Raw genomic sequence first — 13,202 nt, 5'->3', positions numbered from 1 at the left:
GCAGAATAAGATATATGTTGGAGACCCTTGATCCTTTTGGTGAGGTACTTTTGTGGTCTCTCCAGCTGTTGCAAATGCCAGGTGAGGTACATACCAAATGGGGCATTGTACTCGATCATGGGTCTGATGAGGGAGGAATATAGGGTTACAATGACATCCTTGGATCTGGAGTTGAATCCCTTCATGATGAGGTGTGCAAGGTAGAATGTTTTTCTAACCACTTTGGCAACGTAGGTGTCAAATGAGAGGTCGCTGTCTACTTGGGTCCCACTTTTTCCGTACTCAGTGGGTTGCTGTCTATGTGATAATTTGTGGGTACTTTGTTTTTTCCAAAAGGGATGACTATACATTTTTTGGCATTTAGTTTAAGGCCGTGACTACGGCACCAGTTGTCCGTTTCAGTGAGACCTTTTTGTAGGATGTGTGTGAATGCTGGTGTATCGACTATGGCGCCTAGTTTGCAGTCATCTGCGAACTTGGTCAGCCACAGCCCTCCCATGTTTGCTTTAACATCTGAGAAATAAATGCCGAACAAGAGGGATCCCAGGACAGATCCCTGTGGGACACCACTTGTGACTGGCTTTGAGTCTGACATTACTCCAGCGATTTTAACTTTATGGGTTCTGTCCTTTAGCCAGTTTGCAACCCATCTAGTGACATAAGGGTTAACTTTTAAGCTGTTTAGCTTATCTATGATGCCTGAGTGGGGTATTGTGTCGAAGGCCTTAGCCAAGTCCAGGTATGCTGTATGGACTGCTTTGCCCTCATCAATGGCTCTAGTGACTGTTTCGAAAGTCAACCAGGTTTAAAAGGCAGGATCTGCCCTTTACAAAGCCAAACTGGGTGGGGTCAAGTGTCTGTAGGTCCCCTATGTCTCTGTTTGAGTTCCATAATGATTCTTTCCATAGCTTTGCAGACCAGGCTAGTTAAGCTTATGGGGCGGTAGTTTCCAGGGTCTGTAGAGGCACCCCCCCTTGTGGAGTGGGACCACTATTGCTGTACGCCAGTGTTCAGGTACATATCCCAGTAAGGCTAAGGTTAAATAGCATTTTTATGTGTGGGTTTAGCTCCTCTTGGAGTTCACGTAACACGCACCCCGGGATACCGTCAGGTCCCATTGATGCTGTATTTTTTGCTTTGTTTAGGGCGGTTCTCACTTGGACATCTGAGATGACAGGGAGATTACATTCAGCTGGGATAAGTATTTCTTCTTTTGGGGGTGAAGGAGGGGAGAAATTTGCACTGAACCTGTCAGCCAGAATGTTGGCAATATCTGTAGGTTCAGTGTATTTTTTGTTGTTGTGAACCAACTCTGAGCATATCTGAGGGTTTCCGCCCAGGTTTCTAACATAGCTGAAGAAGGCTTTGTGGTTATCTTTAGTGTCCTTAGCGATTTTTCTCTCAAAATTTGCCTTGGATGTTTTTATGAGAGAACGTAGTTTTCTGCTAATGTTGATCAGAGATGTCTTCCCTTCATGGGATTTCGCTCTGACGTGCAGTAGCTTCCTTCTTTTGTTATACAATTTGTTTATGGCTGAGGTCCACCAGACAGGACGCTTACATTTGGTGGAGAGGGACTTGGATTTGTTTGGGATTGCATGATCCATGCATTCTTGGAGATGTCCATAGAAAGCATTTGTGAAGGATTCGGCATTGTGGGATGTGGTATCCACTGGCACAGTGGGCTTAAAGGATACCATCTCAGTCTTAAGAAGAGTGAAGTCTGCTTTTGAGAAGTTTTTCACTGTGGTCTTTTGTGCTGGGGTGGAGGTGGGATATGTATATCCAGGGTGATTAGTTTGTGGTCAGATCTCACTAGTGAGGGGTATACTTATGGTGTGGAGCATTTTGTCCCCATGTTTGTGATGATCAGGTCTAGTATATTATCTCCCCTAGTGGGAGAGGTGACTAGTTGTTCCAGTGCATTTGAATTTATGAATTCCAGGAACCTTTGGGCTAGGATATTAGGGCTAGAATAATGTACCCAATCTATGTTTGGGTAGTTGAAGTCTCCCAGTATGATGGTATTTTGTGATACATTCATATCCTCCAATGTCTTCAGGAAGGCTGAGTGGGGTTCTTGAGATTGGGAGGGTGGTCTGTAACATGCTACCAGTTGTATAGCAGTTTTGCCTATGGTTAGTTGCACCTGTATGGTCTCTGATGCTTCATGTGTTGCTACTAACCTGGAGGTGTGGGTGTCCTTTATGAATATGGACACTCCCCCTCCATTTGTGGTTTGGCTCGGGTTTTGGGGCCGAAAAGCATGATACGAGGTATAGCCTGGTAGCGCTGGGGTGCTCTCAGGAGCATTGAACCCGGTTTCGGTTACTGCACAGACGTCGATGTTCTCCATGCTGAGGAGTGCATCAAGTGCATGCATCTTGAGATTTAGACTTCTGGCGTTGAGCAGCATTACCCTTAGTTTTTTTCCTTTTTTGTTTTCTAAGGAGGTGGGTTTGTCTTTTGAGCCTTGCCTAAAAAAGGCACTATGGGGGTGGCAAGAGCCTTAGCCAATATCCGTAAGCCCAGTGGTGACAGGTGTAAGCCATCCCTTGCGAAGCAGTATGGCTTGTCCAAATCATCCCAGGCAGACAGACATTGGATCCCCTTAGAATGACACCAGTACTTGAGCCAATTGGTAAAGCTGATCATCTTGTCTTTGTATTGTGGTATCATTTTTGGTGAGGGCAAGATGCTGCTCAGGGTCAGGGTCATACCAGCCTGGGCTACATAATCGGAGAGCTCCTCTGTCTCTTTTCATGTAGTCCAGGGAGGTACGTCTCAGGTCATTCACACCAGCATGGACAATGACGGAGTCATATTTGTACTTGCTTTGGAGTGACCTGAGTGCGTGTGTTATGTGGCGGATCCTAGCTCCCGATAGACAGCTCACAGTCACCTTCTCCTTGTTCAGCCTGGTCAGTGGGACATCAGTGTGTCTGACTATGGAGTCACCTATTACTAGTGTATCAGGCAAGGTGTTTGGCCTTAAGGGCTGCGATTGGTCGACACACTGATTTATTGAAGTATGTGTTGCATGTGTTTTGTTTTGAGGTGGTGGATTTTTGGATGTCTGTTTTGGGAGCCTCTGTTGTTTTGGTAAGTTTTTTATTAGAGCCTCCGAGTATGTCTTTGTATTTTTATGTGTTTGGTTTGCAGTTGTGGTAGGTCTGTGTGGGACTGGGATTGTTGTGTGTGTGGTTGCCATCTCCTCCTGTCTGGTTCTAAAACACTTGTAAGTTCCATGCATGGTGTTAAGTGACCATGTCTTAAAACTGCTAGGTTTTTCCCTAGAAAGATCTCCGCTAAAGGGCCAGATCCTCTCCACAGAGCTCCTGGAACAGATGCATAATATATATTCCATAGGGATCATAGAGATTTTACCTCCTTCAGAAAGAGAGGCAGAGGTTTTTTTTTCCCATGCTGCCTTTATTTTGAAAGGGATGATAGGATTTCACCTAAGTTTGGATGTCAGTAACTTCAAGTACCACATCTGATATGTCAGATTTCAGAGGGTGGTGCAGCAAGGGGTACTGCCAGTTACTATAATGAGACACCTGAATGGTGTCAGTTCACATGATAGATTCTTTCTTGTACATTAGAGTCTAGTATCCACACATGGAGTCCATTCTGCTCACTTTGGATAGTCTCAACTTTCATTACAGGTTGCATCAATTTGGTTTTTCTTCCATATTCGTGGTAATAAACAATATACTAGCCATAGTGGGGAAGGTCTCGCATGAGATGGACATTTTTGTGTTCTCATAAGTGGGCATTTGGCATCCAAATGAACTTATAGAATAGTGTTTTTTAGCTGACCTTGTTTTGGCTCCTGGCTGTAGGCCCTGGAAATACACTTAAACCTGGAGAACTCCACCCTTAGTCTAGCACAGAGGATTTTATTAATGGGAATTTATTTGGATACTATTAAAGTCACTTATTCCTGCACAAAAAGAGGACCCCCAGAGCCCAGAAAGGCATTACACTGGCAACTTGTTTGAAGGTAGAGATGGGTAAAAGCATGGACACTTCACCTTGTGGTAGCCACTCTTCACCATCACATTTTTCCACCTGCTGATTGGGGTACTTCAGTGAATGGTGAGATACCAGTAGCAGCAGAAGTCATCACAGTCTTATATCCATGCTGTTGTCAGAACCCTTTTTTGAGGCTCTGGAGTTGTGGATTCTCTCCTTTAAATCTCATGTTGGGGTTGGCCTTCCTACAGCAGATCCAGTTGCAAATCCTTTTGACTGTTGACTTGGTAGTTTATTAAGGAACCTACCTGGCTCCTCCCTAGTGTAGTGAAAATGGCACCTTAGGAAAGGAGATCTTCACATAAACCTGCTGAAGCTATGGTTTGTATTCCTTGCCCTCCACGCTCTGTAGAAGGAGTTGAGACCAGAATCTTTTGTGCACCAGTCTTATAACCATGTGACAGTATGAAACATAAACAAAAATGAAGGCACTTATTTGTATCCTCTTTTCAAATGAAGTAGGTTTGGATGTGGACTGCACACTGGGTCATCTCTTTTACAATCACTCATACTCTGGGGAAGGTGGTCGTGCTGGTAAGACTCCCTTAACTCCATTTCCAGCCTTCTTTTGGAGTTGAGGATGAAGACAACATGTGCAAACAATCTAAAAAATAATAAGGCATCTGGGAGGCCTACCTGGTTACCAGAAAAGGAAAGTAGAGTCCTCCTGTGTTTGTGCTTAACTGATAAATGCAGAGGAAGGCAGTGCTTGTACGTACTCCCCCTCACTGGGTGAACCTTGATTCCATTTCTTCTAATAAAATTCAGAACAGAAAGACTATAACTCATCATTTTCACTCTTAGGATGGCCAAGAAGAGGTTGGTTACAGGATAATAAGTTTGTGGCAGCAAATGAACATCCCTCACTATAAACCAAGGGAATTCCCCCTCTATTTGGAGTGACAGCCAGTTCCACCACTGGTTATTCCAACTATTGTAGATCCTCTTGTCTTTCTGGAACTTTTCCAGGCATCACAAGTGTAGCCAAAGTAGAAGTATATTCTAATGTCCAGAACTGGTAAGCTCAAGTTCAGACCAGATTGTTTGATGGTTCTGGTGTATTTATTAGAAGATGCTTTTCTTGGTGACCATCATTTCTGCTTATAGGGGCTCTGACTTTCAGCATGTTGTTAGTACGGAATCCTATTTGGTATCCCCCTACAATTGGGTGCCCCTTAAGATTAGCCCAAATTTGTTTCTGAAATTAGTGTCAGGGCTGTCATTAAACTAGTCCACTTTTTTCTTTCTGGGAAAAATACCAAGGAGAAAAGCCCTTGGGAATCAGATCAGGTTCTGTCTGAAAAAGGTGCCTGAATTAAACCGTTTATTTGTATTGTATTAATGTGGGAAGGCTTGTTGTGGTTAAGCAGTTCTTGTCCAAGTAGATTGCGAATGGCATTATGTTTTGCATCCTGGAAACATATTACCATTTCACCCATCTCGTTGTACAGTATTTGCATGGCTTGTACATTCAACATCAGCTAATGGATTTTCTTGTAAGGTTGGCAACCGTATAATTTTGTATTCTTTATTTGTGTCCTGCATGTGTGCTTATTCAGTGCACAGGCATCTAACTTGCAAACACAGGGGCTGGGCATACCTTCCTAATATGAAGTATATTGACAGAAGGAGATTGAAACCCCCCCCCCATGCAAGACCTGGAGTTTGTAAGAAGTGAGTCGAGCTAGGGTGCTTAAGGGGAAATACCAATAGCTACTGTTTGTAGAGCGCCTTCTTGCAGATCAGCTAATATTGTGAGTGCATATCTGTTATTTATGTTGGTTGATTTTTTTTCTTATTTATTTGTAGTTTTTATTTATATATAGTAAACAATGATGTATTATATACAGGTCAGAGTAAAGTAAGCATTCTGTGTTCTTAACTACTACAACTATATTTTTTCAACAGAAACTAACTTTCCTAATCAGCAGGAAGAGTTCTCCACAGAGAATGCAAGTTCTGTGTGCAAAAAGAGTACTAGACAAACTGGCCTTAGAGGAAGTATGAATAAAAATGGTTTAGACACCCATGATACACATTTTAACATTTTTGGTCAACACAGGTAAGTGCTGTCAGAAAACAAACAAAGTAGCTGCAGCTTCAAACTAGTAGCTGTTGAGAAATTAAATAGTGCATTAGCCAGAAATTAAAGCTGAGCTGTCCTAGAATACTGTCCCATTTGCACAACTGCTGCACTACAGAGGCTGTCCTTTTGTTTCATGAGTGTGTTTGCCATAGTTTTGCATAATTCTTGAGTGTAGATATGTTTGGCTGTGCGTTGGGTAAAGAGTAACATACTCAGAGACAGCCCAAGTTATAGATGCCTTAATAGTAGAACTGAATCTGCAATGACAGTGGTATACAGAGCAGCTGATGTTGGTTAAAAGTAACAGTCTGATGGCAGGGACCACATCAGCTGTGACCATGGGTGTAGAAAAGGGATAGTTAAGCCACTAACTCGGCTATATATCCTATTATTAAAAAGATGAAAGGAGTCTTTAATGGCACTTCTGCAGAAGGGGCAGGTGTCCTGGAGATTGCAGTGAACAATAGGCCATTGAGTCTGTTATTCCTGTTAAGGTCTTGAAAAGGATCCTAATGGGTTAGCTTGATAGACTGTAAACAAGATTTTGGGTCAGCCCCAACAGGATAACTTGTAGGGAATCTTGTCAGGCCAACTGTCTGTAGTTCTGTGACCAGAAGTCTCTGAGATGATCAACAATTCCAGATGAATGTGAGATAATTTTTTTTCTTAATACTTTTGACTATCCCCCTTCAAAGAGTTCTGACGAGTGTAAAGGCAAATGAACTAGGAATGTGTATGGTAAAGTGGCTGGAGAATTGGCTGACTGACAGGGAGCAGAGGATGTTAGTGAGCAGTAAGTAATCAGGAGTTGAGGGTGATCAGTGGAGTGCTTCAGGATTCAGTCCTAGGGCCAGTTTTATTCAACTTGTTTGTGTCAGATATATCTTGAATTGACAATAAAATAAATGCATTTGCTAACAAGAAAGAACTAAGGGTGGTGGTAAATTATGGGCCATAGATTAAATATGGACTTGGCTAAATTCAGGGTGTGGACACAAGGGAGGCAGAATTATTTCAGTGCAGGGAGATGTAATATAGCATATGTCAGGAACAGTGATTCAAGAATGGTGTACAGTACGGAAAGAGTCTAGTAAGTATGAATGTTGGGGAAAAAACATTGTGGAGACAGAAATAAAGTCTAGGGTGAATCACAAGGACACTGCAAGAGGACATTAACTAATGCAGAAAAGACTGTGGAGAGCACTATCAGGATAGGGATAGATTCCAGGCTGTAAGTGGTGGTGATTAAACTTCAAGAAGAATATTTAGTTTGCTCTGAAGACCAAGCTAAGAAAATGAAGTACTGTTGGCGATGGGAGTGCAGGAGGCTGATGATAGCAAAGAATTATATGAATGGCTGAGTGGAGTGGAACTGTTTAGACTAGTGTAAGGGAGAGAAAAATCTGGGTATGAACCACCCAGCTGTTTTTTTTTTTTGTTTTGTTTTTCTGGATGGTTGGTCCTCTGCATTAAATGTCTGGCTACTGGGAACTATTTTACATCTGAAGAATGTGATTTTGCTGCACATTTCCTTGGCATCTGTCTTGCTTAGTCAGGTCAGGCCCGGTCAGTACTACACCAATAGATCATGCAGCTCATCCTTGGGTTTTGTCTCTGTCTTTGTTTTTGGTATGGCTTCACTATTCCCTGTTGTGACAAGTTCCTCTCTTTGGTGTCTTACAAGTGCACCAATTCCTGTGGTTGGGATGCCTATCCCACTAGGCTGGCTTTATCCTGTGTAGATGTGGTGAACTTGTACTTTTGCCAGATCATTGCTAAAGAAGACACTTATTGCTTTCCTGAAAAATGAAGGGTTAAATGCTGACGATTTGGACAACTATAGACCTATCCCAATCACCCCCCTTTTGGGTAAGGTTTTGCAGAAGGTAGTCTCAGTGCAGCTGGATTCCTGTTTGTGAGTGAATGGTTTGTACAATCCATGCCAGTGCAATTTCCATTCTAATTGTAATGCTAAAACACTCTCACAAGGGTATTTAATAATCTTCTCATGGTGAGAAACCAGTGTCACTATTCATTCATGGTCCATCTGTATCTCCCATCAGTCTTTGATTCTGTGGACCTCATAATCCTTTTGGTTTGATTACACACGTTTCGCAATTTATCAGGTATGGTTCTGGATTGATTTTTGTCCTACCCTGGTGACCATTCTTATAGAATAGAAGCTGGAATAAACTACTTTGTCTCCTACCTTTTTACCTGTGGTTCTCGAGATGGTTACTTTTTAAATTTTTATGGTTCACTGTACATAAGATCCATCTTGGAGCCATTATTAGAAGGAGGGGCTTATTCTGCCAGTCTCTCTGTGATGGCACCCAGCTTTACCTCTCCTCACAGGAATCTGTTTCTAATGTTACTGAATTAGTCATCAATTTGGAATGTGTTCATGTCTGGATAGTTGTCAACCTTCTGATGCTCAATGCCTCAGAGGCGGCTGCCGTGGCTGTATAGTCCACCTTGTGGGATTTGTCTGCCTCAGTATTGTCTACCAGTAGTACTTATTATGAGGATAAGATGAATTTCATGTCAGAGGTGTGAAATTTAGATATTGTGCTAACTAAAGGGCAAGGTTTTTAGCAGTTATCAGATCTTCATCTCAGGAATATTACCTGTATTCCGCATTTCATTTCACATGCGGATTTCCTGTTTATCCCTTGGTCTTCCTCCAACAGGGACTAGTTCATACCCTGGTCTCCTCTCATTTTAACTACTGCACTACTCTATATCTGTGGCACCCTGACTTTGAACTTGACCAGCTGCAGCTTGTTTACTTACAAGAGTATAAAGACACTGGTCCATCATGCCAGATTTGCGAGAGCTGCTCTGACTACCAGTTTGTTAGTGGATGATCTACAAAGATTTGGACATGGTGTTCTTACCTTTGCACAGTTTTGTTTGCCCCTTACTTGAAAGACCTTTTGGATTGGTACTGGCTTATCCAACCCCAGCAGTCACCATCACAGGGAATGATGGCTTTTATGGAGGTATGTCTAGAGAACTCCAACATTTGTGCCTTTAGTATTTAAGGACCGCAGTTCTGTTTAGGTGGCCGCGGTGGTGCAACAGTTAATGTCATCTTACAGCAAGAGGTTTTCCAATTTGATTCTCAGCTGAGGTGCCTTCTGTGCAAAGGCTGTATGCCCTCAGTGCAGTCATATGGGTTTCCTCCGGGTGCGCCAGTTTCCTCCCACATTCCAAAGACATATGCAGTAGGTGGATTGAGGACACTAAATTGGCCATAGGTGAGTGTGTGTGCTCAAGTGAGTGGTGCAAGTAAATTACTGTGGCAAGGCTAGCCACCTGGCAGTGTACATCTTGGCTCAAGGTGATTGTCACTGCAGAAGTGACCTCCAGACCCCATGTGCAAAATGGGAAAAGGGGTTGAGGATGGATGGACTTCAAGAATATGCCGCCTGCCTAGCTGAGAAGGTTCCCTAAATTTAAGCAGCTTTAAGGCCTCCTTAGACATACCTTTTCAAGCTCATTTTTATCTGAGAGACCCTGTCGTGCTATATAACTTACCATGTGAAATCTTGTTTAAACTGTGCTGTTTATTTTCATTTATTTTAACTATGTTTTTATGTTCCTAAATTGTTTTGCTTATTCTTATAATTTATCTTACTCATGTTTAGTATGCATGTGTTGCTTATGCATATGTTACTAAAGTGATCTTGAACTAACTGGAATCTTCCTGCTTTCTAACAATTTGTGAACTAAATTCACTGATATGCATGCTTTCATGATGGTTTCTTTATCAAGACGTAACGCTTGCTTTTTTAAAAGAAATCTATTAAAATTAAAGTTTCACTGAGTAGAGCATGAGTTTAGGGTACAACAACTAAGGAACTATATAAAGCTAAAAAATTTTAAAAAGAAAATCTTTAAAAGCTTTCCATTGTCACCTTCTTAACTGAAACATGACAAGAACGGTGGCCTCCCTCCAGTTTACACCCCATCCCTTACTGACATACTTGGTATGAACTGGTTCTGTGTTGGCAACTACCAAGCACAAATTTTAGCCTTCAGTGGATGCAGTAACTAGTCATTCTGAAGAGGTGAAGTCTTCTCGAACAGTATTAAAAAATATTTACAACAGAGATGCAGCAGTCAAAATATATTCAAGACAATGTCTTTTTATACGTTTCTGTAAGGAGTTGGCAACAGCTGCAGCAGATATGAAACTCCTTTAACAGGAAGCAGAAGCACCGTTCTGCTTTTGTTTAGCACATTAGGGAACTTCTACAGGTTAAAAAAAAAATAATAATGAAAATTTTCCCAGAAGGAAAAGCAACACATTTGAATTGCAAACGGAAGTGGTCAGAGTGAATATGATTGACATTTGGTCAGTCTGGAGCCCCAAGACATTTATTTTATTTATTGACATTTGTTGACCGGGAAAGTCCACTGGATCAGAGACTCATTTTCAGTGGAGGCCCAGGGGAAAAAGCCCCCAAAAACGTAATGTAACAAGTAAGAAAAAAATTTACACAGAAGTTGAACTATTAAATACAAAAGACAGTTGATACATATCAATTTCAAGGTTAAGCAACGGTGAAAGGTCAAATACAATGTAAATATAATCAGCCTGTGTCATATTTGATTTACAAGAGGATGGGGATGAGGTTAGACAGTTTGGTGTAGGAGTTGACACAGAGGTGAAAAAGGATTGTAGCTAAGACGTTATGATTTGGACTTGTGGGACTAGAAAAGGACAGAAATTGATTGGAAGTTGAAAATAAATTGTTTGCACAGTAACAGAAAGGGAAAGGGAAGTGTAGTGGTGGAGATTAGGACTGGTAGTAATCCTAGAATTACGGTGGTTTGGGATGATTTAAGCAGGTGCAAATGTGGTTATTAAGATAATAAAACTTTAGTTTTAAAGGTATTTAAGGAGTCTGAGTGAGGAGAGGGGGGTAAGTTGTTCTAGAGCTTAATAATCTTATAAGAATATAGACTCTGTCCGGGGCTCTTGTTGGGTTTGGACGTACATAGAAGTTGCCTATGTGAGGAACGAAAGTTAGGTAATGGCACATAGGTTTGTAGGATAGGTTGGAGTGATAGGCAGTTGAAAGGTTTGTAAATGAGTTTTAGTAAGAGTTAGTTGTGTGCAGTGTAAATGGTGAGGGAATTCAAGCCAGTTTAATTCCAAGATGGCTTGACAGTGATGTGATTGGTTCGACACATCTGAGGCGAATTTTGCTATTTTGTAGTAGCACGATTCGAGTTTCTTTCAGTGATGTGTGAAGATTTGTGAAAATGGGATTCCCATAGAGGAGGGACAGAATTAGTAGAGTACTTCAGATCTTTATTTTTGTAGGTTTATCTGGGTATAGTTTGGTAAAGTTTGCCTAGTTTGAAGTGGGTCTTTTTTATAATATTCAAAATATGTGATTCGAAAGGGAGTTTGTCATCAATTGCAATTCCTAGTAGTTTTGCTGTTTTGACCTGTTCTATTGATGTGTTGTTTTGAGAGAGAATTTTGAAGTCAGAGCCAAGTGCTTTTGATGAAAATAATAGGAGTTTTGATTTTTTTGGAGTTCAGTAATAGCTGGGCATCAGTTAACCACTTTTCAATAGATGTGAAAGTGTTTTGTGTGATCCTTTGTAGGTTGGATAAATTAATGGAGGTGGAGTTGTCGGCGTACTGGACAAGGGCGCTTTGTAGGCATGCTTTATGGAGATTGTTTATGAATATATTAAAGAGAAATGGTCCTAGAATTGAGCCTGGGTGAACTCCTGTATTATTGTCAAGATGGTCTGAGAGTTTAGTTTGCCATTTTACACTTGTTTCCCATTTTGTAGATAGCTTGAAAACCAAGTAAGTGCATTAGGGCAGCAGTCTATTGATTCTAGTTTTTGCAGTAATTTGGTGTGTGACACTCTATCAGAAGCCTTGGATAGATCTACTAGGATCACAGAAGTAATAAGGTCTGCATCCAAGGCTTTAAAAATAGTATCTGTGAATGATAGTAGGGCTGTAGTGGTGCTGTGGGAAATCCATGCTCTATGCATTGGAGAGTAGGTTGTGGTTTAGAAGGTACTGCAGGAGCTGGGTATGTATACATTTTTCTAAGATTTTCGATAATGGAGAGAGAATAGAGATAGGTCTGTAGTTTGAGAGATCAAAGGTGTTGCCACCTTTATGTAGTGGGGTCATAACTGATATTTTCTATAGTAAGAGGGACTTGTGACTCTGTGATGGATCAATTTATTAACACGCTTACAGAGTAGGCAATTGCAGGGTCTCCGAGTTGTAGAAATTCTGGTGGTAAATTATCAGCGGAGAGAGAGCGGGGTCATTAAAACCTGACCCTGTCATCATTAACCTAAATATAGACTAAGACCACTGATCTTTATATCCAAAATCTCTACCAGATCAAAAGCAGAGATCCATTATAGTACAGATTCAGATATGCAAAGACAAACAGTTGCTCTGTTGTCATTTTCATTCATTTCTCAACGAATGAGTCTTGGATCTGACTCTGACACTTTTTTCTAGATTCCAGGATCCAACTCTCGAGCTCTTCCCTTTACCCATAATGCCCCTGATCACTGCATTATCTTCGATATCGTTTGTTACTCTAACAATCCCGTTGAGATTGTGTTCTCTCGAGCTCAACAGTTATGATTTTTGAGATAGTGTATAAAAAACTTTAGAGTTTAACTTTTTTTTTCTAAAACATTTTTATAGCATCCTCTTTTTACCCACTAAGCTAGTTTATCTTTTTATATCTTTGTTTAATATCCTTTGGTATTCTTCCTTACCATCATTGGTAATTTCTTTTTCTTTCCTTTACCTTCTCTGTAAAGGTATTATTATTACCTTTGTTGTTATAACTTTCTTTTACTTTCTCTAGTTTTTATCTGTACAAAAAAAAAATTATCTCTCTGGACAAACTTTTGCCGTTAGGTATAATTCATAGCTATAGCTGAAAAGCCTACCAGGTTTAAAAAGTGCACTTCCTGTGGGCACAAGATGCCAAACTCTGATGCCCACAGAGAGTGCGTCTATTGGTTAGGCCTTTCTCACCTTGATACTACTTGTACTATTTGTGCTGGC

General features: G+C 41.1%; 1 protein-coding gene across 1 annotated transcript in view; it reads left to right on the top strand.

Annotated features, from left to right (window-relative positions):
• Positions 1-13,202, top strand: part of CCHR6.PART0H7orf57 (chromosome chr6.part0 C7orf57 homolog) — a 1,417,733-nt gene that overhangs the window by 1,208,912 nt on the left and 195,619 nt on the right. The window contains exon 7 of the mRNA XM_044074768.1: positions 5,947-6,100. Within this exon, the coding sequence (XP_043930703.1) occupies positions 5,947-6,100 (154 nt within the window). The remainder of the gene's footprint in view (positions 1-5,946; positions 6,101-13,202) is intronic.

Source organism: Protopterus annectens, chromosome 6.part0 (assembly GCF_019279795.1).
Source record: "Protopterus annectens isolate FY-2018-M chromosome 6.part0, PAN1.0, whole genome shotgun sequence".
Taxonomy (NCBI): Eukaryota; Metazoa; Chordata; order Ceratodontiformes; family Protopteridae; genus Protopterus; species Protopterus annectens.
Note: the sequence above shows the minus strand (reverse complement) of the source record. Positions and strands in the feature narration are given on the sequence as shown.